The sequence below is a fragment of the Gracilinanus agilis genome, chromosome 4 (assembly GCF_016433145.1).
Source record: "Gracilinanus agilis isolate LMUSP501 chromosome 4, AgileGrace, whole genome shotgun sequence".
Taxonomy (NCBI): Eukaryota; Metazoa; Chordata; class Mammalia; order Didelphimorphia; family Didelphidae; genus Gracilinanus; species Gracilinanus agilis.
The window spans coordinates 256,578,703-256,599,255 of record NC_058133.1 but is presented as its reverse complement, the minus strand read 5'-3'; the positions used below and the strand labels follow the sequence as shown (position 1 = coordinate 256,599,255).

The 20,553-nt window shown below is 42.5% G+C and overlaps 1 protein-coding gene across 2 annotated transcripts; it reads left to right on the top strand.

The window, feature by feature from the left end:
• Window positions 1-1,405: 1,405 nt before the first annotated feature.
• CCHCR1 (coiled-coil alpha-helical rod protein 1) lies at window positions 1,406-19,653 on the top strand. 2 transcript variants are annotated; one of them, XM_044676859.1, is made up of 19 exons: window positions 1,406-1,706; window positions 2,232-2,298; window positions 2,388-2,598; window positions 4,257-4,560; window positions 6,090-6,253; window positions 6,367-6,502; window positions 6,756-6,866; window positions 7,099-7,248; window positions 13,244-13,354; window positions 13,441-13,547; window positions 13,679-13,791; window positions 13,999-14,047; window positions 14,251-14,384; window positions 14,560-14,748; window positions 14,905-15,006; window positions 15,305-15,456; window positions 15,600-15,732; window positions 15,902-15,996; window positions 19,533-19,653. In XM_044676859.1, the coding sequence occupies exons 1-19, from the start codon at window positions 1,539-1,541 to the stop codon at window positions 19,560-19,562; spliced, it is 2,526 nt and encodes an 841-aa protein (XP_044532794.1). In that variant the 5' UTR covers window positions 1,406-1,538; the 3' UTR covers window positions 19,563-19,653. The 2 variants fall into 2 exon arrangements, with proteins under 2 accessions (XP_044532794.1, XP_044532795.1); XM_044676860.1 differs by lacking the exons at window positions 1,406-1,706; window positions 19,533-19,653 and having other exon boundaries at window positions 2,238-2,298; window positions 15,902-16,350.
• Window positions 19,654-20,553: the final 900 nt, after the last annotated feature.

The following is a 20,553-nucleotide window of genomic DNA, read 5'->3' as shown; positions in this document are numbered from 1 at the left end:
GAAGCCAGTTTCCACCACGGTTCAATATTAACTTAATTAATCATTCAGTGCAATTGGGGACCAGGTGGCCCTTCCCTTCAAAGGGTTTCTTCCTGTTCTTCCTGCGACCCTTCCCCGCCCCCACCCAAACTTTACTGGCCAAATACCTCACTCGTGTCAAGGGGATTAAGAATTTTTCAAGGTGACGTGACTGCGACCCAGAAGATGCGGGCTATCTGAGGTTCTCTCTTTCTGGAATAAAGCGAAGCCAGGTCCCTTACCTCCCTCCCCTCTGGAGTGCAAAGCAAACCTGGGGTCCTACTGCTTCCGAAGCAATGCAAACGCGGGTGCCCCCAGCCCCGACAGCCCAATTTCGGATCAAGCAGTGCCGGATAATTTCAGCGTGCCGCGCCCCACCGCCAGGCAAAGCAAACCTAGGCGGAGGCAATGACCCCTGGCCCCTCCACGGGACCTCTACCCTACCCTACCCCCGCGCCACGCTCCGGCTGCAATTTGACAGGGCTGGCTGGCAAAGGGCTCTGGCAGGAACCCGGCTCGGAGTGGGGCGGAGCCTCCGAGGTCAGGCGCGCGCCCAACATCTTCGCAAACTCTCCGAGCCGAATTCCGCGCGCCTCAAAGGCCTCGCCCCCTCCCAACGCCATTCCTCATAGGATCGACTTCATTCTATTGCCAACGCTTTATTGGGTAGTGATCAGGTAAGACAAGAAAAAGACCCGGCGCGACCACCTTCCTTGCTTTCCGATTGGTCATCGAATTTTCCCGGGTTTCAGGGAGAGGAGGTAGGGTTCGGTGGGGAGGCGGTATCTGTAAGGGCGCGGGGATCGTTCGAGGCCCTGGATTGGTCGACTGTATAGATGCCACGGCGCTTGCGTGTCCTGCTCTACCCTTCCCTTCCCCCATCCCAGATAAGGTATATGGGGGTTCGAGATCCCGCCGGCTGGCCCGCTTTGCGCAGGCGCAGTCAGTCCGTGGATGCCGCGGGGTGGGGCGGGGGGAATACTTTGTGGAAGAGGGCGGGAGAGGCGGGGCCAAAGGGGGGAGGGGAGGGTCTCGCTCTGGGTGAGGGGGGCGCGAGAGTGCGTCAGTTGAGGGGTGGGAAGGGGCGGTGAGGGGTAGGGGAACGTGGGCAGCCAGGGAGCTGAGGGTATAGGGGCAGGGCAAAGAAGGTGCTGGAGGTCAGGGGCCGAGGGGCGAGGGGGCCAAAGAGGGCCGAATCAGGGACTGGGACACGAAGGTCCCGGGGAAGGGGGAGCAGGAGGGAGGGGCCAAGCGGTTTTACTGGGGAAGCAGGGGCGCTGAGGGGCAGAAGGGGACCAGGGGCGAGGGAGGCAGGTTAGGAGGGAGGGCAGAGGAGCTGCAGTTGTGATAAGATCGTAACGAAATTTATTTAGGGGACGCAGGGAGCCAAGGACAGGAAGCAAAGTGGGTGACAGAGGGAGAGGCCCACGGGGGTGAAAGGGAGAGAGGGGGAGGACGGAGGGAATGGATGGCAAGGGAACGAAGAAGCAACTGTGGGAAAGTGAGAGTATCAGGGTGAGATGAAAGACCAAGTTCCAGCGAAGGGCCTAGAGATGAGCAAAAGAATAAAGATGAGCAAAGGCCTGTTAGACTTCCTGCTTACCCAGGAAGATGGTTCCGAAAGTTGCTATTCTGTTAAGGGTAACTCAGGATCTCTGCATCTTACAGACTTCGTCTGGTGCCAAGCAGTATGAGTACTCTTTGATAGGGAGGGGGAATCAGTGATGGGAATAATAGGGTGGGAAGGGAATTTCCCCAGGGCCATACTGAGCAAGCAGTCCAGTAGAGCTATTTCCCTAGCCCTTTAACTCTATATGTGCTCATTCAACTTCAAATCACAGAACCAATTATGGGAAACCAAAGCCCTAAGGGGAGAGAAAGGCACTGTCCAAAGTCGTAGGAATGCCACCTGGACCTCAGGAGGCCTTAATCTCAGATCCTGCTTCCTTTAGTAAATTATTTTTATACCATAGTTTTATACTATGGAGTTTCTTATTAAAGCTAGCTACTTATCCTTTAATAGTTGTCCCAGTTTGTCACACTTCCAAAAATGATGAGTGGGGAGTGGGGTGGGGGAGGGAAGAAATGGCAACTAGGTGGACCTTATCTAAATTATCTAAAGAACTGGGTAGATTATCATAGGATCTTTCCCAGGGATTGATTGGAAGCTTGGGGAATGAATTGGAGTTTGAGGTATTTTCCTTGCCCCATAGGAGAGAATGGATGGTCGGAGAAGGAACCTGGAACCTCCATCAACTTTTGGAATGCTTCAATCTTCAGGTAAAAGGGATGGGACTGAACTATGGAATTGGAGATTGCACACCCCTGATGTCTAAATCTTCAATACTGACCCTTCTTTTCTTACTCAGGTCTTGGTGGGCTCATTCCTCCATCTCATTTCCAAACACGGCCCCTTCCAGGCATGTCCAGGATGACCTCAGTCCAGTCTCCACCCTTGCCCCTAATCCTGCCTTCATCCCATCATAGTAACCATAATCATAGATGGGAGAATCATAGACTACAGATTTTGAGGCAACAAGATGGAGCAGGTGATAGTGAGGAGCCGAAACGAAGAGGCAGGTAGGAACCTTGCCATTCTAGTTTTTGCCTATAATTGTTTCCCATCACTTACTGTTATTCCTTCTTTTTAAAAATATATGTTATGGAGGTAGTCAGGTAACTCGGTGGATAGAGAGATGGGAGGTTCCAGTTCTAAGCTCCTCAACTTCCTAGTTGTGTGACTCTGGGCAAATCACTTAAATTCCTATTGTCTAGTCCTTACCACTCTTTTGCCTTAGAATATAGTACTGGTTCTAAAATGGAAGATAAAGGTTTAAAAAATGTATTTAAATTAATTTTATTGATGCCTTTTTCTTTCTTTCTTTTTAAACCATTACCTTCTGTCTTAGAACCAATACAAAGACAGAAAAATGGTAAGGGCTAGGCAATGGGGGTTAAGTGACTTGCCCAAGGTCACACAATCAGTGTCTGAGGCTAGATTTGAACCCAGGACCTCCTGTCTCTAGGTCTGGCTCTCAATCCACTGAGCCACCCAGCTTCCCCCAGATGCCTTTTTCTTTTACATAACATTTCATTTCCCATTATACCCTTCTTTCAATTCACTGAGCCACCTAGTTGCACCCTGTACCTTTAATGTCCTAATAAAATTATTGGCTTTAGAGTAGAGTATAAGCCAGTCATCTTGATCCAGCCTATTAGGGTTTTGTTCCTGAGTTACCAAAGGACTTTGTTATAAGACATGGATTCTCAAACAGCATTATGATAAGATTGGGTTTCTCAAGTCCTGAAACCATGTCTTTTATTTTTATCACCTCTCCTCAGAATTTTTTGGACAGTTTATACAGTAAACCTCAATAAATTATTATTAACTAGCCCCTATTCCGGTGATGGCATACCTGTGTAGCCATTTTCGATGACACACGGCCACTTGAGGCCGCATACAGTGAAGTATGGGGCCGCATGCTGAAGATGAAACATTTGCTGTAGTGTGGTGTAGATACTCTGTGCACTATAGATGACAATTCTACCTATATTAATTTACCTATTTTAGTTTATTAAATAGTTATATATTACAATTATACATTTTTGTTATTTAAACTATAAATATCATGAATTTATGTTTTTTTTCTCGAAGTGATATAAAACCCGAGTAATGCTCGTTTTTTTTTTGGCAAATTTTGACACACCAAACTCAAAAGGTTGCCCATCATTGCTTATTCTCTCCACCTTAGAACAAGAGGATCTATTTCCTCCTCTGCCCCTTCCTCAGGCTCTTCATTCTCTCCAGATAGAATTCAGGAGACTGAGTATACCTTCCCTTTTCCACCTCAAGCTCTTAGATTCATAATATCCATGACTACTTGTGAACCATCAGTATCCTTAACAGTCATTATCTGTACCATTCATGAGGCATATCATATACCTTTTTGTATCCCAGCACCTTGCTGAGTACCCTGCAAATAATAGATGCTAAATTAATATTTATTGACCATGAACTCTTCAAAGCAGAGTGTAAAATCTTTAATGTTTCCATAGTTTGTATCCTCTTTTGTATCTGATTGACTTCCAATTTCTCCAAAGGTCCCCATGTCCCTTCCTTGTCCTTATAGAACAAAGTAGTCCTCATAACTGCCTAGATGGGAACAGAGACCCTCACTTGTCCATCTCCTCATGTAAGAGCAAAGATGCCATATTTTAACCTATAACTTCCCCCAAAGGTCTCTGGAACATGTGGGGCCACAGCACTTGAGATCCCAGACTGAGGTAATCTCTCAGCACCTGGAAGAGATGCGAAGACTGGAGATGGAGAGCCAGGCCTTGCGGGTGGCATCAGCCCATCAGAAGGCCCAGTTGGCAACCCAGGCTGAGGAACTAGAAGTCTTAGGACAGGCAGAGCAGGCAATGCGGGTTGAAGTAGAAGAGCTTCGTACTGCCTTGGCTGGGGCAGAGCTCATCCGTCAGAAATTGGAAGAAGCGAACAAACGAGAGCTGGAAGAGACTCAGAAGCTTCACAAAGAGCAGGTGAATGAGAATAAAGGAATATTAGGGGCTAGTTGGGATTTGTCTCAGTTCCACGTTGTAGGGTATTAGTTTGAGATAAACATCTTAGCAAAGATCCTTTGCTATTAGATTAAAATACTAATCCACTTGGTTAGGAGAATATTGAGAATCCAGGGTGAGGGAGAACCTGGAGGAATCAGGCTGGTGCAGTTAGGTCAGGGCCTTCTGTATTCATCTTCCTCTCTATTTCTCAGAATTGAGATACCTGCTTCTCAGAATTTTTCATTTACTTCTTAGGTCTCAAGTATTCTGCCCATTTTCCTCTTGGAACCCAAATATATGTCAAAATAGACCCTACATACCATCTTCCTAGAATATTATAGTAGGCTTCTAACAGGTTTTCCAACCAGTACTGGCTCCAATTCATCCTTCACCTCCCTATTAAGATTCCTTATCAGGTATACATCTGATCAAATCACCCTTCTGCTTAAAATCCTTCAGTAGCTCCCTGTTGTCTAAAGTTAAAACTCTTTAGGCTTGCTTTCAAAACTGTCCAAAATCTGAACTTTGATTTTATTTCATATTACTGCCTTCCATATACTCTTTACTCTTTAGAAAAATTGGACCCTCCTTCATATATCCTCTTCTTAACCACTTTTTTGTTCAGGTTGTACTCTGTGCCTACCTGGAGTGCCTCTTTGTCTATTGAATTCCTGTCCATTCTTTAAAAACTAGATGAAATGGCTTTTGTTCAAGAAACCAGCAAAACCCCATAAACCAGTGATGACAAACCTTTTAGAGATGGAATGCCAGACCTAATGCCATGGCCCACCCCACTCCTCCAGAGACTGGGTGTGGTGCCTTTCCTTCCTACCCAGTGCTGGACGCACTCTGCTGCCTCCTTACCCCACACAGGAGAGGAAGAAAGCTCTCCCACTGGTCTGCTGGACAGAGGGGACAGGGATGTGAAAAAATGTCATCAGGCACAGTGGAGAGGGGGAAGGGAGCAGCTCTGCCCAAGTCCTTCTGTCTTTCTGGTAATGAACTCTGGGGGTGGGGAGGGAGGCCATGTGCCCACAGAGAGCTCTCTGTGTGCCATCTTAAGCACCCATGCCATAGGTTCGCCATCACTGCCATAAACCTATAACATTTCTGATTTCTCTCATACTATAATAGCACTTAGTTTACATTTCCTTGATACCTTTATCATGTTATTTTTTTACTACAGACATTTGCATATGTGTCATATTCCTCTCCTGGACCATAAGCTTAATGAGGTTAGGGGCAATTTCTTAATCTGAATTTTGTATCTGCCCCAGTGCCTATGACAGTGCTTTAAGTTCAGTAGACATTTAATGTATGCTTGTCAGGTATTATAGTAATTGAAGTAAGACAGTGGAGGAGAGAAAAGTAAGGGCTTAGGAAGAGAAGGGAGATAGGAAAAGAAGACAAGTAGACTAAGAAGAAGTTTGAAGAAATGAAAACTTTTAGAAGGCAGGTAAGAAGTTTCTTCTTACTCAGACCTTAATCTGTCATTCTTTTCTCTTGAGATCGCCCACATGACAGCAGCTCACCAGGAAGTTCTTACTACTCTGGCCAACAAGGCCCATGAGTTAGAGGAGAAACTGAAGGCCATGGAATCTAAGAGGGAAGAAGAGACTAAGGAGTTGACCCTTGTCCAGAGAGAGGCTACGATGTTAAGGGAGGAACTAAGGTGAGGACAAATATTGATTCAATAAAAGGAGTCAGCAGCTGTGTGGGAAGAGCAAGTTTTTGGGGTCTTTCACTGATAGTTTTTACTTTCTTACTCCCACCCACCAATCTTAGTAAAGCCCATGCAGAACTTGAGACCCAGATGGCCCTTGTTGAGCAGCTTAGGAGGTATATAGGGGATCAATTCCCCTCAGAGAGCAAGAACCTGATGTGGGAACAGGAGCGGAAGCAGCTGCTGGAGACTGTACAGGTGAGAGATAAGAGAAGGCTTTATCCTTAGGGGTGGGGAGAGGGATAGGGATAGGAGTTGGGAGATTGGAGGTGGATACAGAAATACTTTTGGAGTTTATAAACGTATATGGCTTCTGAGGGAGAAAAGCCTTTAGCAGAGAAGGGGACATTTCTTTGTGGTGTATGAGACCTATGGAGAAGGAGGAGTAGGCACATTCTAGGATAAGTGTAGAGATGCTTCTATAGGTGAGAATCTTCTTCTTCCTGGCCAGCATTTGCAGGAGGATCGAGATACCTTATGTGCCACTTTGGAGTTGCTACAAGTTCGAGTGCAGAGCCTCCAAGACATACTTGCCCTACAGGAAGAGGAGCTGGGTCAGAAGGTAAGCTTGGCTTTCTTCCCAGAGTTCCAGTATCCTGGCTCCAAGTATCCTCTACCAGCCCAGCTCCTCTTGGATTCCTCCTCTCCTCCCTTTTGCCAGTGTTCCTTCTTATTTTGTGAATTTTCATTCTTATTTTGATCTCTTTTTTGCTTAAGATAAGGCAGAAGCAGTAAGGAATATTTACCTTACTTCCATGGTAGCCCTGATCTTACGTTTTGTCCCTGTCTTCAAGGTCCAACCCACCGACCCCCTGCAGTCTGAGGAAGCCAAGAAGGCTCAGGCCATGTTGAGCCGGTGGAGGGAAAAAGTGTTTGCTTTGATGGTCCAGCTGAAAGCCCAAGAGTTGGAACATACTCAACATACCCAAAAACTGAAAGGAAAGGTAACACCTCTTTCCAAAACACACAGACACAAACACAGGCACACAGACACACAGACACACACACACCACCACCACCACCACCACTACCACCACACAATCACAATTACACTCTATAGGTAGATTGACCATTGACCAGGGCAATGTGACATGCTTCAAAAAGAGAGGGATGAGGTGAAACAAGGAAGATATACGCTGGAGGCAGAGTAGAAGGAAGCAATACAACTGAACTCCCTGCCATAAAACTTCTCCACACAGACCTAGAAAATGTATCAGACCAAATCCTAATGGAGAAATCAAGAAAAAGTCACAATGAGTCATTTGACCTGACCAGGATGATGAGAGAGATACTGCTGACACTAGGGATAGAATTGGGCTAGGAGTATATTATATGTGAAGCACTCCAAGGAGAGAGAGGCTGTGGACCAGGGCAAGAGGAAGTCTTAGATACCATGGTATAAGGACAGGTATGGACTGACAATAGTATTGCCCACTACTCAATTCTGGCTAAAAAATGTAGAGTGCACTATGCCTTGGGGTGGCATTCCTGGGTAGGGAGGTCTTGGGTGAAAAAGAAGAAGTTTTAAAACAAGAAGCAAAGTTATGCCTTAGACGCTAGAAACAGAGCTGCTTTTCATTTCTAGCATCTATCCCAGCCTGCAGAGGAACAACCAGGATAAGAATCTCAGATCTAAGAGGAGTCTATCATTCTGTCACTTTAAATCACTTTAAATCAATAAAGCTATCTATTTGTTTGATAGGAGCTGAGTCTAGCAGGAGGTTCAGACCCAATCCCAAGGCAGGGACTTTAAGAGTTTGGATTTGGAGGGCAGCAATTAGACTTTGCCCTGGATCAGATCCCTTTGGAAGTATTGAAAGTTTCAGTCTGTCCCTAAGATCTGGAATAACATAATAATTACTCCAAGAAAGCAGGACCAGCTCCTGCCTTCTCTATGAGTATCACAGAGCACTGCTCTAACATCAAGTCTGAAGTTAGGAGGTAGCCTGGAAGAATGAGCAAACAAACAAAAAAAGGATCCCACCATAATGTGCTATTATGGTGGCAGGGAATCTTAAGACACAAATCTGAAAAAAGAGAATAGCTTCAAAAATCTTAGAGCAAAACATAGCTTTGGATTCAAACTCAACTGAAAGTCCTGGTTGAGATGAAATAAGAGTTTGGTTTTTTTTGAGTTAAAAATGTTTTTATAAGTAAAACTAGAATATTTGAGGAAAAAAATTGATAAACGAGTTAAGAAAGAATTGGAAAAAACCCAACTTGGCACGAGAGGTAAAAACCTTGTCCAAACAATAATTTTCCTGAAAATTAGAATGGACCAAGTAGAAGGCAATGACACTATGAGGCAGCAAAAAATATTAAAGTCAAAAGACTGAAAAAAAACCACAAAATAAAAGGCATTTCATAACAACAACTGGAAAACAGATCAAGGGGGAAAATTTGAGAATCTTTGGGTTTTGAATTCCTTGACCAAAAAAAGAACACTAGATATTATATGAAAAGAAATCTTTAAGCTGTCCATATTGCTTTGAATCAGAATAAAGAGGAAATAGGAAAAAACCTCATAATTGCCTCCTGCAAGAAACCTCAAAATGAAAACTCAGGAACATCATAACAAAATCCAGAGCTTCTGTATCAAAGAAAAAAATTCTAAAAAGTGCAAAAAGAATTCAAGTGCCAGGGAACCACAATCAGGATTACACATGATTTAGCAGCCACCACTATAAAAGAGTGGAGGACTTGAAACACCATATTCCAGAAGGCACAGGAAATGTTTATGTAGCCTAAAATAATTTACCGGACATCTGAGTATAATACTACAGGGAGAAAAACTAATGAAATGGAAGATTTCTTGATAAAAAGACTAGAGCAATGTAGAAACTTTGAAGTTCAAACTTAAGAGTTAAAAGGACCAAAGAAAAGATAAAAAAGCAATTATAAAGACTAAACAAGGATAAACTAACATTTAAATATGAAGAGATTATATATGTGGTCCCTCTGAATCCTGTTGTCATCAGGGGTCAGAGAATAGTGATTAGAAAGCCCAGGAGTGGCTCTGTTCTCCCTTGGTAACATTAAAAGAATAATGGAAAGAGGAAAAGAGGAATGAATACACTGAGAGTGAGGGTAGAAAGGAAAAAGAAATGTTAGGAAAAATTAGCTCACATAATCAGAATGTGTAAATAAGATAGCTCTGCAAATATGGAAGAGGGATTGAGGGAAAGGCTGACATTTAAATCTATTATCTGAACTAGTTGAAGGAAAAATACACGTAGAATGGGTTCAGAAATACATTTTACCCAACACTGAAAAAAAAGGGTGGGGGAATTAAAGAGAAAGTAGATTGAGGGATTAATTTTAAGCAAAACTAATGATGTTCAAAAGTAAGCTCTTTTTGAGGTGGCAAAGAATAGGAATCCAAAGGGGTACCTAGAACCTGGAGAATTATATTGTATAAATGTGATGGAAATGTTGAGAAGATAGTTTCATAGAAACCTTGTATGAAAGTTTGTGTGAACTGATGCAGAATGAAATAAATAGAATCAGGAGAAAAATGTGTACAATGATAGTAATGTGGCAAAAGGCAAACAACTTCGAAAAAATTAGGACCTCTTAGCATAACTGATCATGATTCCAGAGGACTAATGATGAAATGTATTACTCAACTTCTGCTAGAGAGGTAGAAAACTCAAAGAGTTCAGAATGAGACATTTCTTTGGACATGACCAATGTAGAGAGTTGTTTATACATTTTTGTAATGGTTTTATTTTTCTTTAATTCTTATTTGGTGGGAGGATGAGAAAAGAGTTTTTTGCTGATTAAAAATATATATATTTCAGAAATATATGTATGTATGTATATTAAAGGGAATCAGGAGGCTTTGGAATATACTCTGAGGAGGAACTTTGTTGTAGTAGACTTAGAGTCAGAAGACTGAAATTTGCTTTGGCTAAGGGTTACTTTAGATCAGTGATTCTCAGGTTTTTTGGTCTCAGGACCTCATTACATTAAAAAATTTTTGAGTATTCCTTCCAAAAAGCTTGAGAGATACCTAGCACTATTTAATTTATTATTAAAACACCTTACTATTATTATTAAAATAATTTTAACCTTGAGCATCCCTTGACAGAGTTTTGAGAACCCACAGAGACTACACTTTGAAAACTGGTCATTATTTTTTTAAACCCTTACCTTATGCGTTAGAATCAATTCTAGAATCAATCAGTTCTAAGGCAGAAGAGTGGTGAAGGCTAGGTAATGGGGGTAAGTGACTTGCTCAGAGTCACAAAGCTAGGAAGTATGTGAGGCTAGATTTGAACCCAGGTCCTTCTGACTCCAGGCCTATGATAAGTCATTGTTATGAATGTTATGAACAGTTCATGGCTATTTAGTTCTTTAAGTTCTCAAAGTGCTTTTTTGAGATGATCTGAGGTTCCTTTTAACTTTTTAGTTCTGTGCCACCTTCTGAACATAAAAGAAGTGTGCTGAAGCCAGGTTGGACTGGTTGGCAAGAACCTATTTTTTTATTATTATTATAATTTTATTATTTTGGGGAAATTTTCCATGGTTACATGATTCAAGTTCTTACTTGCTCCTTCACCCTGCCAATCCCCCTTCCCCTTCCCCCCCTCCATAGCTTGTGTATTTCCACTGGTTTTAACGTGTGTCATCGATCAAGACCTATTTCCATATTATTGATAGTTGTACTAGGGTGATTGTTTCAAGTCTACATCCCAAATCATGTCTGCATCAACCCATGTGTTCAAGCAGTTGTTTTTCTAATGTGTTTTCCACTCCTGTAGTTCTTCCTCTGAATGTGGGTAGTGTTCTTTACCATAAGTCCTTCAGAATTGTCCTGGGTCATTGCATTGTTGCTAGTATAGAAGTCCATTACATTCTATTTTACCACAGTGTATTAGTCTCTGTGTTCAATGTTCTTCTGGCTCTGCTCCTTTCACTCTGCATCAATTCCTGGAGGTCTTTCCAGTTCACATGGAATTCCTCCAGTTCATTATTCCTTTGAGCACAATAGTATTCCATCACCAACAGATATCACAATTTGTTCAGCCATTCCCCAATTGAAGGGCATACCCTCCTTTTTCTAGTGCAAGAACCTATTTTAAAATTTTTAGTGTGAGCACTTTATATATTAGGACTTGATTTATTGCTTTGCTGATTATTTCAACTTAAAGTGACAGAGAAAATGTTTATGTAGATTTAAACTTAAAGTGGGTCATACGGAAAAAATGTGTACACACAAATACACATACTTACGTTTGGCCTACTTTCTGTTTCTTGAAAAGTACACAACATAATGCTTTTCTGTCTTTTCACTTATAGCCTTGTATACATGGAATATATACCTTTTTCCCTTCTTACCTATACTTCTGGGTTTCCTTCAAGCCTTAGTTCAATTCCCATCTTTTTCAAAAGGCCTACCCTCCATCTTCCATTCACTGCATCCCCAATACTTAGCATAGTGCTTGGCGCTTAATAAATGTTCAGTAAATGCATACTGTGAAAGGGTTAGAACCATAGCTTATCTCAATTTTGTAGTTTTTCTAAGGCCTAGCACATTGTTCTACACATAGTAGGTAGGCACTTATTTATGGAAATAGACTTTTGACATAATATAGTGTCCTAAATATAAGTTGTGGTACTCTTCAATTGAAGCCTCTTAAAAGAGGAAAAAAAGCATAGGTAAACATTGAAAAATAATACTATCAATTGTATTCACATTTTTTACAAAGCTAGCCCTTAGAAGCATGAGAGTGAGGCTAGGGAGGGGAATGTGACCTATATTGGGACCATTAGGGTCTATTTTCAATTAGGTAGCTCTGAGCAATATGACATTTAAATGGATCATTTTGATTATATTAAATTAAAACGGTTTTATACAAATAAAACTAGTATAGCTAAGATTATAAGGAAAGCAGAAAATTAGGACAGGAGGGAGAATTTTATAGACAGTTTCTTGGATAGAGGTATCATATCTAAAATATATAGGGAACTGTCATTTATAAAAATAAGAGCCATCTCAATTGACAAATGGTCAAAAGATATGAAAAGACAGTTTTTGGATAAAGAAATCAGTCATATAGAATTATATGAAAAAATTCTCTAAATTACTATTGATTGGAGAAATGCAAATCAAAAAATTCCGAGATATCTCATACCTATCAGATTGGTTAAATGGCAAGATGGAAAAATGACAAATGTTGGAGGGGATGTGAAAAAAATGGGGAGACACTAATACACTGTTGGTGGAACTGTGAACTGATTCAGCCATTTTGGAGAAGCAAGCTGGAATTATGCAGAGAGTTATAAAACTTTATACCCTTATACTGAGCAAGCTGGGTCTATTTCCCAAGAAGATCAGGGAAAAAGGGAAAAGAACCTAAAGATCCAAAATATTTATAGCAGCTCTCTTTCTGGTGGCAAAGAAATGGAAACTGAAGAGAGCTCCATTGATTGAGGAATGCCTGAACAAGTTGTGGTATATGATTGTGATGGAATACTATTGCACTGTAAGAAATAATGAGCAGGTTAATTAAAAAAAAAAACTTGGAAAGACTTCCATGAAATAATGAAGTGTGAAACAAGTAGAACCAAGAGAACATTATATACAGCTATAGAATAAATATTTGAAGAATAACTTGTGAATGTCTACCTCCAAAGAATGAACTGAAAAACAGAAATATAAAAGACAAAATTTATATATATATATATATATATATTTTTTTTTTTTTTTTTGGTTGGGTGATACCTTCTATGGCATGGGGAGTGGAAAAGGGCTGAGATACTTGGGAATAAATTCTATTAAAAATAAATTCATTTTAAAAATTGGTCCCCATTTCCTTCAAGAACGTATGCATTCTCCTGCCAAGGGGGACCTAGAGTATCCTGTTCCTTTGTCTCTACTTGTCATTTTCCTCAGAGATCCAGGAACTAAGCACTCAATTTTTTTCTTTGCTCTAGGTAGCAGAACTCGAAGGGGAGGTAGCATCCAGGAGCCAGGAGTCAGCCATCTTGCATCGATCTTTGCAGGACAAAGCTGCTGAAGCGGGGGTAGAAAAAGCAAGCAGCAAGGTGAATTCATGGGAAAAGAAGAGGAGGCATGAGCCAAAGCATTGTGATCTTTGGTAGAGCCCTTCTTGTATTCCCATCCTTTCCAGATGCTGCAGGGGGAGCTGATCCGAGCTCAGGATGCCAGGCTGTGGCAGCAGCAGCAGACAAAAGTGGCTGAAGAGCACGTGAAACTTGTGGCCAATGCTGTGAGCAGGTATTCTAGAGGAGGAGGGATGAGCCAGAGCTCATTTTTCTCACCCTTTTTGTCTAGGGAGTCTAGGGTGAGAAGCAACCAGGGGATTTTGAATTGTTCCTGGGGTAGCTGACCTTCTCTTATCCCTTCAGCTCCCACAACTGGCTACAGAATCGGGTAGCTAAGGTGGAAGAGGCTGTATCTCAGCTTCCCAGACTCAATAATCGACTTGGCTATGCCACCCGGCAGATCCGTACAATTCAAGGTAGGAAGGCCATTCCATTCAAGAGTCCTATTTTCTGCTTATTTCCCACTTGTGTTAATCTTCAGCATTTTAGGTTACATAATATCCCTTCCATGTATCCCCTCACATATCTTGCCTATGATTTCCTCTTCCCATTTTCCTATCTTCATCTTTTCCCATTGTCTTTCCAGTAACTTAGCTCTGTTTTCTCTTTCTCCATTATTTAAGGCCTCGTGGCTCGGAAAATAGCACTTGCACAACTGCATCAAGAACAGAGGTAAAATCAGAAGACAAAGACTCTTTGGCCCTGGGAGGTGAACCAAGGGGAGAAAAAGTGGACCTTCAGGGGCTAGATGCTTGTGTATCTGGAGTTGAGGGGAAGGGTCTGTGTTTGAGTGTCAGCTACCTCGCTTCTCTCTCCTTTGTAGTTTCTAGAAATGACTTCCAGAAATCTCTAGTTTCTTTGTCCACTTCCAACAGTTCCCCAGCCCCACTGTCTGAAGAAATGGGACTTGAGTTGCAGCAGCTAAGAGAGGAACGAAAGCGATTAGATGATGAACTACAATTGAGTGCCCGCCTCATCCAGCAGGAAGTGGGCCGGGCACGGGAACAAGGTATCACATGGCTCTTGAATGCTTGGGTTCCCTCTGAAAGGATAAAGAACTCTTAAGTAGGAGAGCAAGATACTTATGTCCTGGAAAGGAGAGTTGGAGCTAGTGATTGTGGGGAAGGACCAAGGGTCTAGATTCTGATATTGTTGTAGGACAGTATTGATTCTCTGATGCACAGGAGAGGCAGAGCGGATTCGACTGAATGAAGAGGCCCGGCAGTTGGAGCAGGAGTTGCAAAAGACCCAGGAATCTTTGGCTGAGGTTGGGATTCAGCTGCAGGCAGCTAGACTGAGTCAGAAGGAGAGCACAGAAGAGGCTGCCTGCCTTCGGCGGGAGCTAACCCAGCAGCAAGAGGCCTATGGGAGAGGTACAGAGTAAAATGGAGAATTCCAAATGGGGTGGAGATGAGGAATTCCTTCTGCAGGACCATACCGGCTCATGAGTCCTGATGCAGAGGCTAGGGGTTTACTGGGACAAGGACTAATCTAGAATGGAACTTGTATCTCTCGCTCTCTCTCCTTAGCCTTACAAGACAAGGTGGCTGAAGTAGAGACGAGGCTTCGGGAACAACTTTCAGAGATGGAGAGAAGACTGAATGAAGCCCGGAGGGAACATGCTAAAGCTGGTGAGCTTGGGAGTTTGGATAATGGATGGGAAAATAGCATTGCATAGAGTTGTCTTGTTCCTCTGAAGCCACAGATTTATAAATGAATAGGATTTTAGAAGTAGATGGAATTATAAAGATAATGTAATCCAACATCTCTCATTTATAGGAAATGAAACCTAGTTAAGTAAAGTGACTAGCTCAAGGTTACATAGCTATTAGCTGGAAATCAATAACTCAGGTCTCCCAGTTCCTTGTTCAGGATTGTACCGTATTACCATTGGATCAGTCCTTACACTTCTTCTTTCCATCCTCTCAGTGGTCTCCCTTCGCCAAGCCCAACGTCAGGCAGTCCGAGACAAGGAACGTAATCAGGAGCTGGGACGTCTGCAAGAGGAGGCCCAGAGGGAAGAAGGAGTCCGGTTGAGGCAGAGGCTTCAAGAGTTAGAACGAGACAAGAACCTCATGTTGGTATGGATTTACCCTTGGTCATGATCTGTAATTTTTCTCTGGCAATCAGAGGACAAAGGGAGTTGTAATCCTATCCTGGGAAGAACTGGAGGAAAAGTACCTACTACCTGGGGTGGAGAGACACTTAGCTCTTTTCTTCCCAGGCCACCCTAAAGCAAGAGGGTCTCCTTTCGCAATACAAACAACAGCGGCTATTTGCAATTCTTCCTTCCCCATCACTGGAACCCAGCCCTGGAACCTCTGGAACTCTGCTCCCCACCAGAGAACTTTTGAAAGGTAGAAATCAGATGGGCTTTGGGACTTGACTACTACCCCCTAGGGATCCAGAATGGTTCTTAATCTTTTTCTTCTATAGCATCCATACCATACCCTGCCCTCTCCCTCATTTCAAACTATATGTAAGAGCTTTGCTTTATGTAATTGCCTTTTATGGATTCCTTCTCAGGATCTTCTCTCTCTGACTTGCTGGAAGATCTACAAGAAATGAGTGAGGTTATCACTCGAGAAGAAGAGGAGGGAGACAACGGGAGATGCTCGGTTGTAGGTTCCCCCTCTTACCAGTTGTAAGCTGTAAATATGTCCACCTGCTGGTTTTAATCCCTGAGCTATATCTGTCTTGATGTCTGTGAATTTTCTTACACTAAATAAAGGAGGTTTTAGTAGGATCTGTGAGTTTGAAAATATTGTCCCTCAGGATTTAAGGATGTCTTCCCAGCAGAGCTGCTATGTCCCAAATGTCCCCTTCCTCCTCTCCTATACAAAATATGAGATTTTTCCTCTGTGGTCTGCTCCCAAGAAAAGAGCCTTTTCCATAGTCCTCTTTCCCTATTTGTATCTGAGTGATACTTTGAGAAACAACAATTTTTTTATCAATTGAAGTTTTTTCCAATTAAAATCAACCTATCTTCCCCTTGGGAAAAAGAAAAAGAAAATCCTTGTAATAAGTATGTAGAGGGCAGTTGGGTAGCTCAGTGGAGTGAGAGCCAGGCCTAGAGACAGGAGGTCCTAGGTTCAAACCTGGCCTCAGCCACTTCCCAGCTGTGTGACCCTGGGCAAGTCACTTGACCCCCCCATTGCCCACCCTTACCACTCTTCCACCTATGAGACAATACACCGAAGTACAAGGGTTTAAAAAAAAAAAAAGTATGTAGAGTCAAGCAAAACAAAATTCCTGAATTGTCCATGGTGAAAAATATGTATGCCTCAGTCAACATTCTCAGTCTCTCTACTCTCCATCAGGAGGTGGGTGGCATATTTCATCATGAGTCCTCTGGAATTATAATTGGCTACTTCTTGCTCAGAGCTCTTAAGACCTTCTAAGTTGTGGGTCTTTACAGTATTATTATTGTGTAAATTGTTCTTTTAGTTCTATTCTCTTGACTCTGAGTAGCAACACCTTAAAAAAAAATTCAGAAAAGAAAAGCCTTCACCACTGAAAGAAGCAATTGAACATGAAACCCTGAAAGGCTTCCAGAACTCAAAAGAATGACAAACTCAGAAATAGGGGAATGAGGCCCAGGGAGAAGGATGTCTGAGGATAAGAGGTTTAGAGTGGGGCTTAGGAACAGAAGCACCACAGGGGATGAGAGGAGAAAGGAGGAGGAGGATGGAGGAAGATGGGCAAAGATGATTGCCCTTACCTTGGTGCTTCTGCTGAATAATCTTGTTGACTACAAAAGGGGGAATTAGGATTTCCTACTATTTCCTTCCTGTTTTGAGTCAGTGCAAATTTGCCCCAGGCTCTTCCTCATGTTTCCTATATGATCCTAGCTAGGTGGTCCAGTGTTTGGATTCTGAAGGAGGGTTGGAACATGGAGCAAAGATGGTTCCTAAGAAGAGCAGGGACTATAGGGAAATGTTTGGTATCTTGAGGAAAGAGCTGTGGGATAGTGTGCTGGTACAGTGTTCCCTTATGTTCCAGGGACATGTGCCTGGAAATCCAGGCAAGTCAGTCTTTGATGCTTCTGCTTCTCTGCCTCTGTAATTAGATTGCTTCTCCAAGCGGGATTTGCATCCTGTCTGTGATTTCTGGCTAAGGTTGGGAATCAGAGATGGGTCCAGAGGATGGGCCTCAGGGTGAGTCTGGAGTGGAAGGAGTTCTAATCCATGTGGAGGCTACTTGGGTAAGAGAAGGCAGGGACTAGGAATCTTAGGTATCCAGATTACTGTTGGGGAGAGCCAGGGAAACTGAGATCCAGGACAGATGAGTTTGAGACTGGCTTGAGATTATGCTTAAAGTGAGTGACTATTGCAGAGAAGAAGCAAACTCCCTCTCCCCCCTCCCAACAAGTCTGTCTAGTTAGGCTCTTGCCCCTTTTCTGGCACAGGCTGAGTCACTGGGGTTTTCCCAGTGCTTGGGCTCCTCCCCCTCCTCTCTCTTCTATAAAATCAGGTCCTAGGCATCACAGACTCAATCTACCCCTCCTTTTGGGGCCCAGGAGAGTTGGCTTCACCATGCTGAATTGGAAGCTCCTGGGAATACTGGTTCTTTGTCTCCTTGCAGGAGGTGAGCATAGGAAGCAAGCAGAGGAGGGGGGAGGAGGGGAGAGTGGAATGGAGGAAGGAGAACAACTTGGTGATCTGAGGGATGGGGAAAGGAAAATGATAAGGTAGGAGATGACATAGGGATGCAGGTTGGGAAGGTATTTGAGGTGGAAATCTGAAGTTTATATAGATCAAAAAATAAAATGGACTAAAGACTTAAGACTATTATGTTTTAGAGTATCGAATGAATTTGGAGCCAAACTATCTGTGGGGACTTGAGAGGTTTCTTCTGTTTGGGGAATCTGGCATGGTGTGGAGGTTAGTGGATCAGAATTGAGGTGGAAATGATCATTATAGCTAGTTTTAATATTTAGGTAATTTTCTTCCCTCTGTTTTGCTTGTTGAATTTCTCTCTGTCCTGTACAACTTTATGTACCTTCTCTTTTGTTTTACACTTTCCTAATACAATTCTAGTTTATTCTCTTCCTAGACTACAAGGCCCATGAGGCAGGGTTGAATTTGAATCTTGTATCTACTTTGTATCTTTCACTCGGTGCCCAGCAAACTGTTGTGTATTCTTTAGGTATTTAATAAATATTTGAATGAATGGATAAAAGGCATTTTAGAGGTTTGAGTGATTTAGTTGTTGTAGTGGTTCATTGTTTTAGCTGTGTCTGACTCTGCATGACCCCATGGACCATAGGGTTTTCTAGGCAGTGATACTGAAGTGGTTTGCCATTTCCTTCTCCGTGAATCCTTTTGTCAGGCAATGAGAGATTAAGGATATTGCCCAGGGTCATATAGCTAAAAAGTGCCTGAGGCTGGATTTGAACTCAGGTCTTCCTTAGCCAGTGCTCCTAACCACTAGGCTACAACTGCCTCTGATTTTTTTTTAGGGCAGTGATGGGCAACCTTTTGAGCTTGGTGTGTCAAAATTCGCCAAAAAACTGAGCATAAATCGGGTGGTATGTCACTTCGAGAAAAAAAAATAGCATAACTTGGCATACAGCCTCATACTTACTCTGTATGCAGCCGTGTCATAAAAAATGGTCATGTGTGTCAGTGCTGACACGTGTCATAGGTTTGCCATCAGGGTTTTAGGGGCATAGATAAGTTTAGGGGTTTGTGTCAATTTGTTTTGTTGGCCATATGAATTTGAGCTTAGTTTGTTGGGTACAAATCAATTTAAAGTGTGTAGACTTTTAAGGCTTTTAGGTCAGTGATGCAGACTGTTCAATTCAAGTCCATTAAAAATTCCAATTAATATGTATAACCCAGATCAAATTGCTTATCATCTTTGAGGGGGGGAGGGAAGAAAGGGAGACAATTTGGATCTTATAATTTCAGAAAATGTATGATGAAAATTAACATGTAATTGGCAAAATAAAAAAAAATCTTTGAATAGAAAAAGATCAAAATAAAGATTCTGATAAATTTAGGATGCCTTGGCAATTTGGGAGTTTTAATGTTTTCTGTTTTCAGGGTTAATGTCCAATTCAGGATTTAGAAGAATTCTGTCATTCATAGCATTTGTGGGGAGGGTTTCATCTGTTCTGAGGAATTCATTCCACTCTATTTTCTGTCCTTTACAGGTATCACGGGCAACAATGACCAAGTCTTAGAGGTTCATGAAGAAGGGGGTGCGCCAACATGGCCACAGGGCCCTCCAATCCCTGGTGACCCCTGGCCAGGGGTACCCCCTGTTTTTGAAGACCCTCCACCCCCAGGCTCCAGTCACACCTGGAGAGATCTACCCGAAAGTGGAGTCTGGCCCCCTGAACCTCCTAGCACAACTACTCCCCAACCTCCACTTCCTGATGACCCTTGGCCTGCTGGACCCCAACCCCCTGAGAATCCCTGGCTTCCTCTCCCTGAGATAGATGATGATGATCTACCTTGATCTACCCAGGGAAGAATACAGATAATTGGATAATCCCAAATCCCCTTCTCTTATGTGCACAAAAGCCTAGTTCACCTCTTTCCCTAACAATCTTTGCCCTTCTGACTTCACTCTTCTCCTGAAGATTTGAGCTTTCCTTTCATCTTTACCAAATTCTTTTTGATCACCTCCAGAGCACACCCTTACCTCATATTCTGGCCTCTCCTTCCCACACCAATTCTTCTCTAACTGGAGTGGCACAGAGCTGTGTTTTCTGCCACCATTTTGTGGCTATGAGAGGCAAGTGAAGATGGACAATACCAGAGCTTTCATGAAATGGAAAAATAAAACCACACTAATAATCCTTGTGTTTTCAGATTCTTTTATTCTTGTTGGTTCTTGGATGAGGTTGCTATGTATATTTATTCCTAGTCTCCCACTGGGGGGATGGGGAGGAAGAAAGAGAGAAAAGAAAACATAGCCACAGGTTTTATTTATTTTTTTAATTTGGAAATTTTTAATTAATTTAGAATATTTTTCCATGGTTCCATGATTCATGTTCTTTCCTTCCCCTTCCCCCACTCCCCATAGCCAACAAGCAATTCCACTGGGTTTTACACATGTCATTGATCAGGACCTATTTCCATATTATTGATATTTGCACTAGGGTGATCACTTAAGAGTCTACATCCCTAATCATATACCCATCAAATCATGTGATCAATCATATGTTT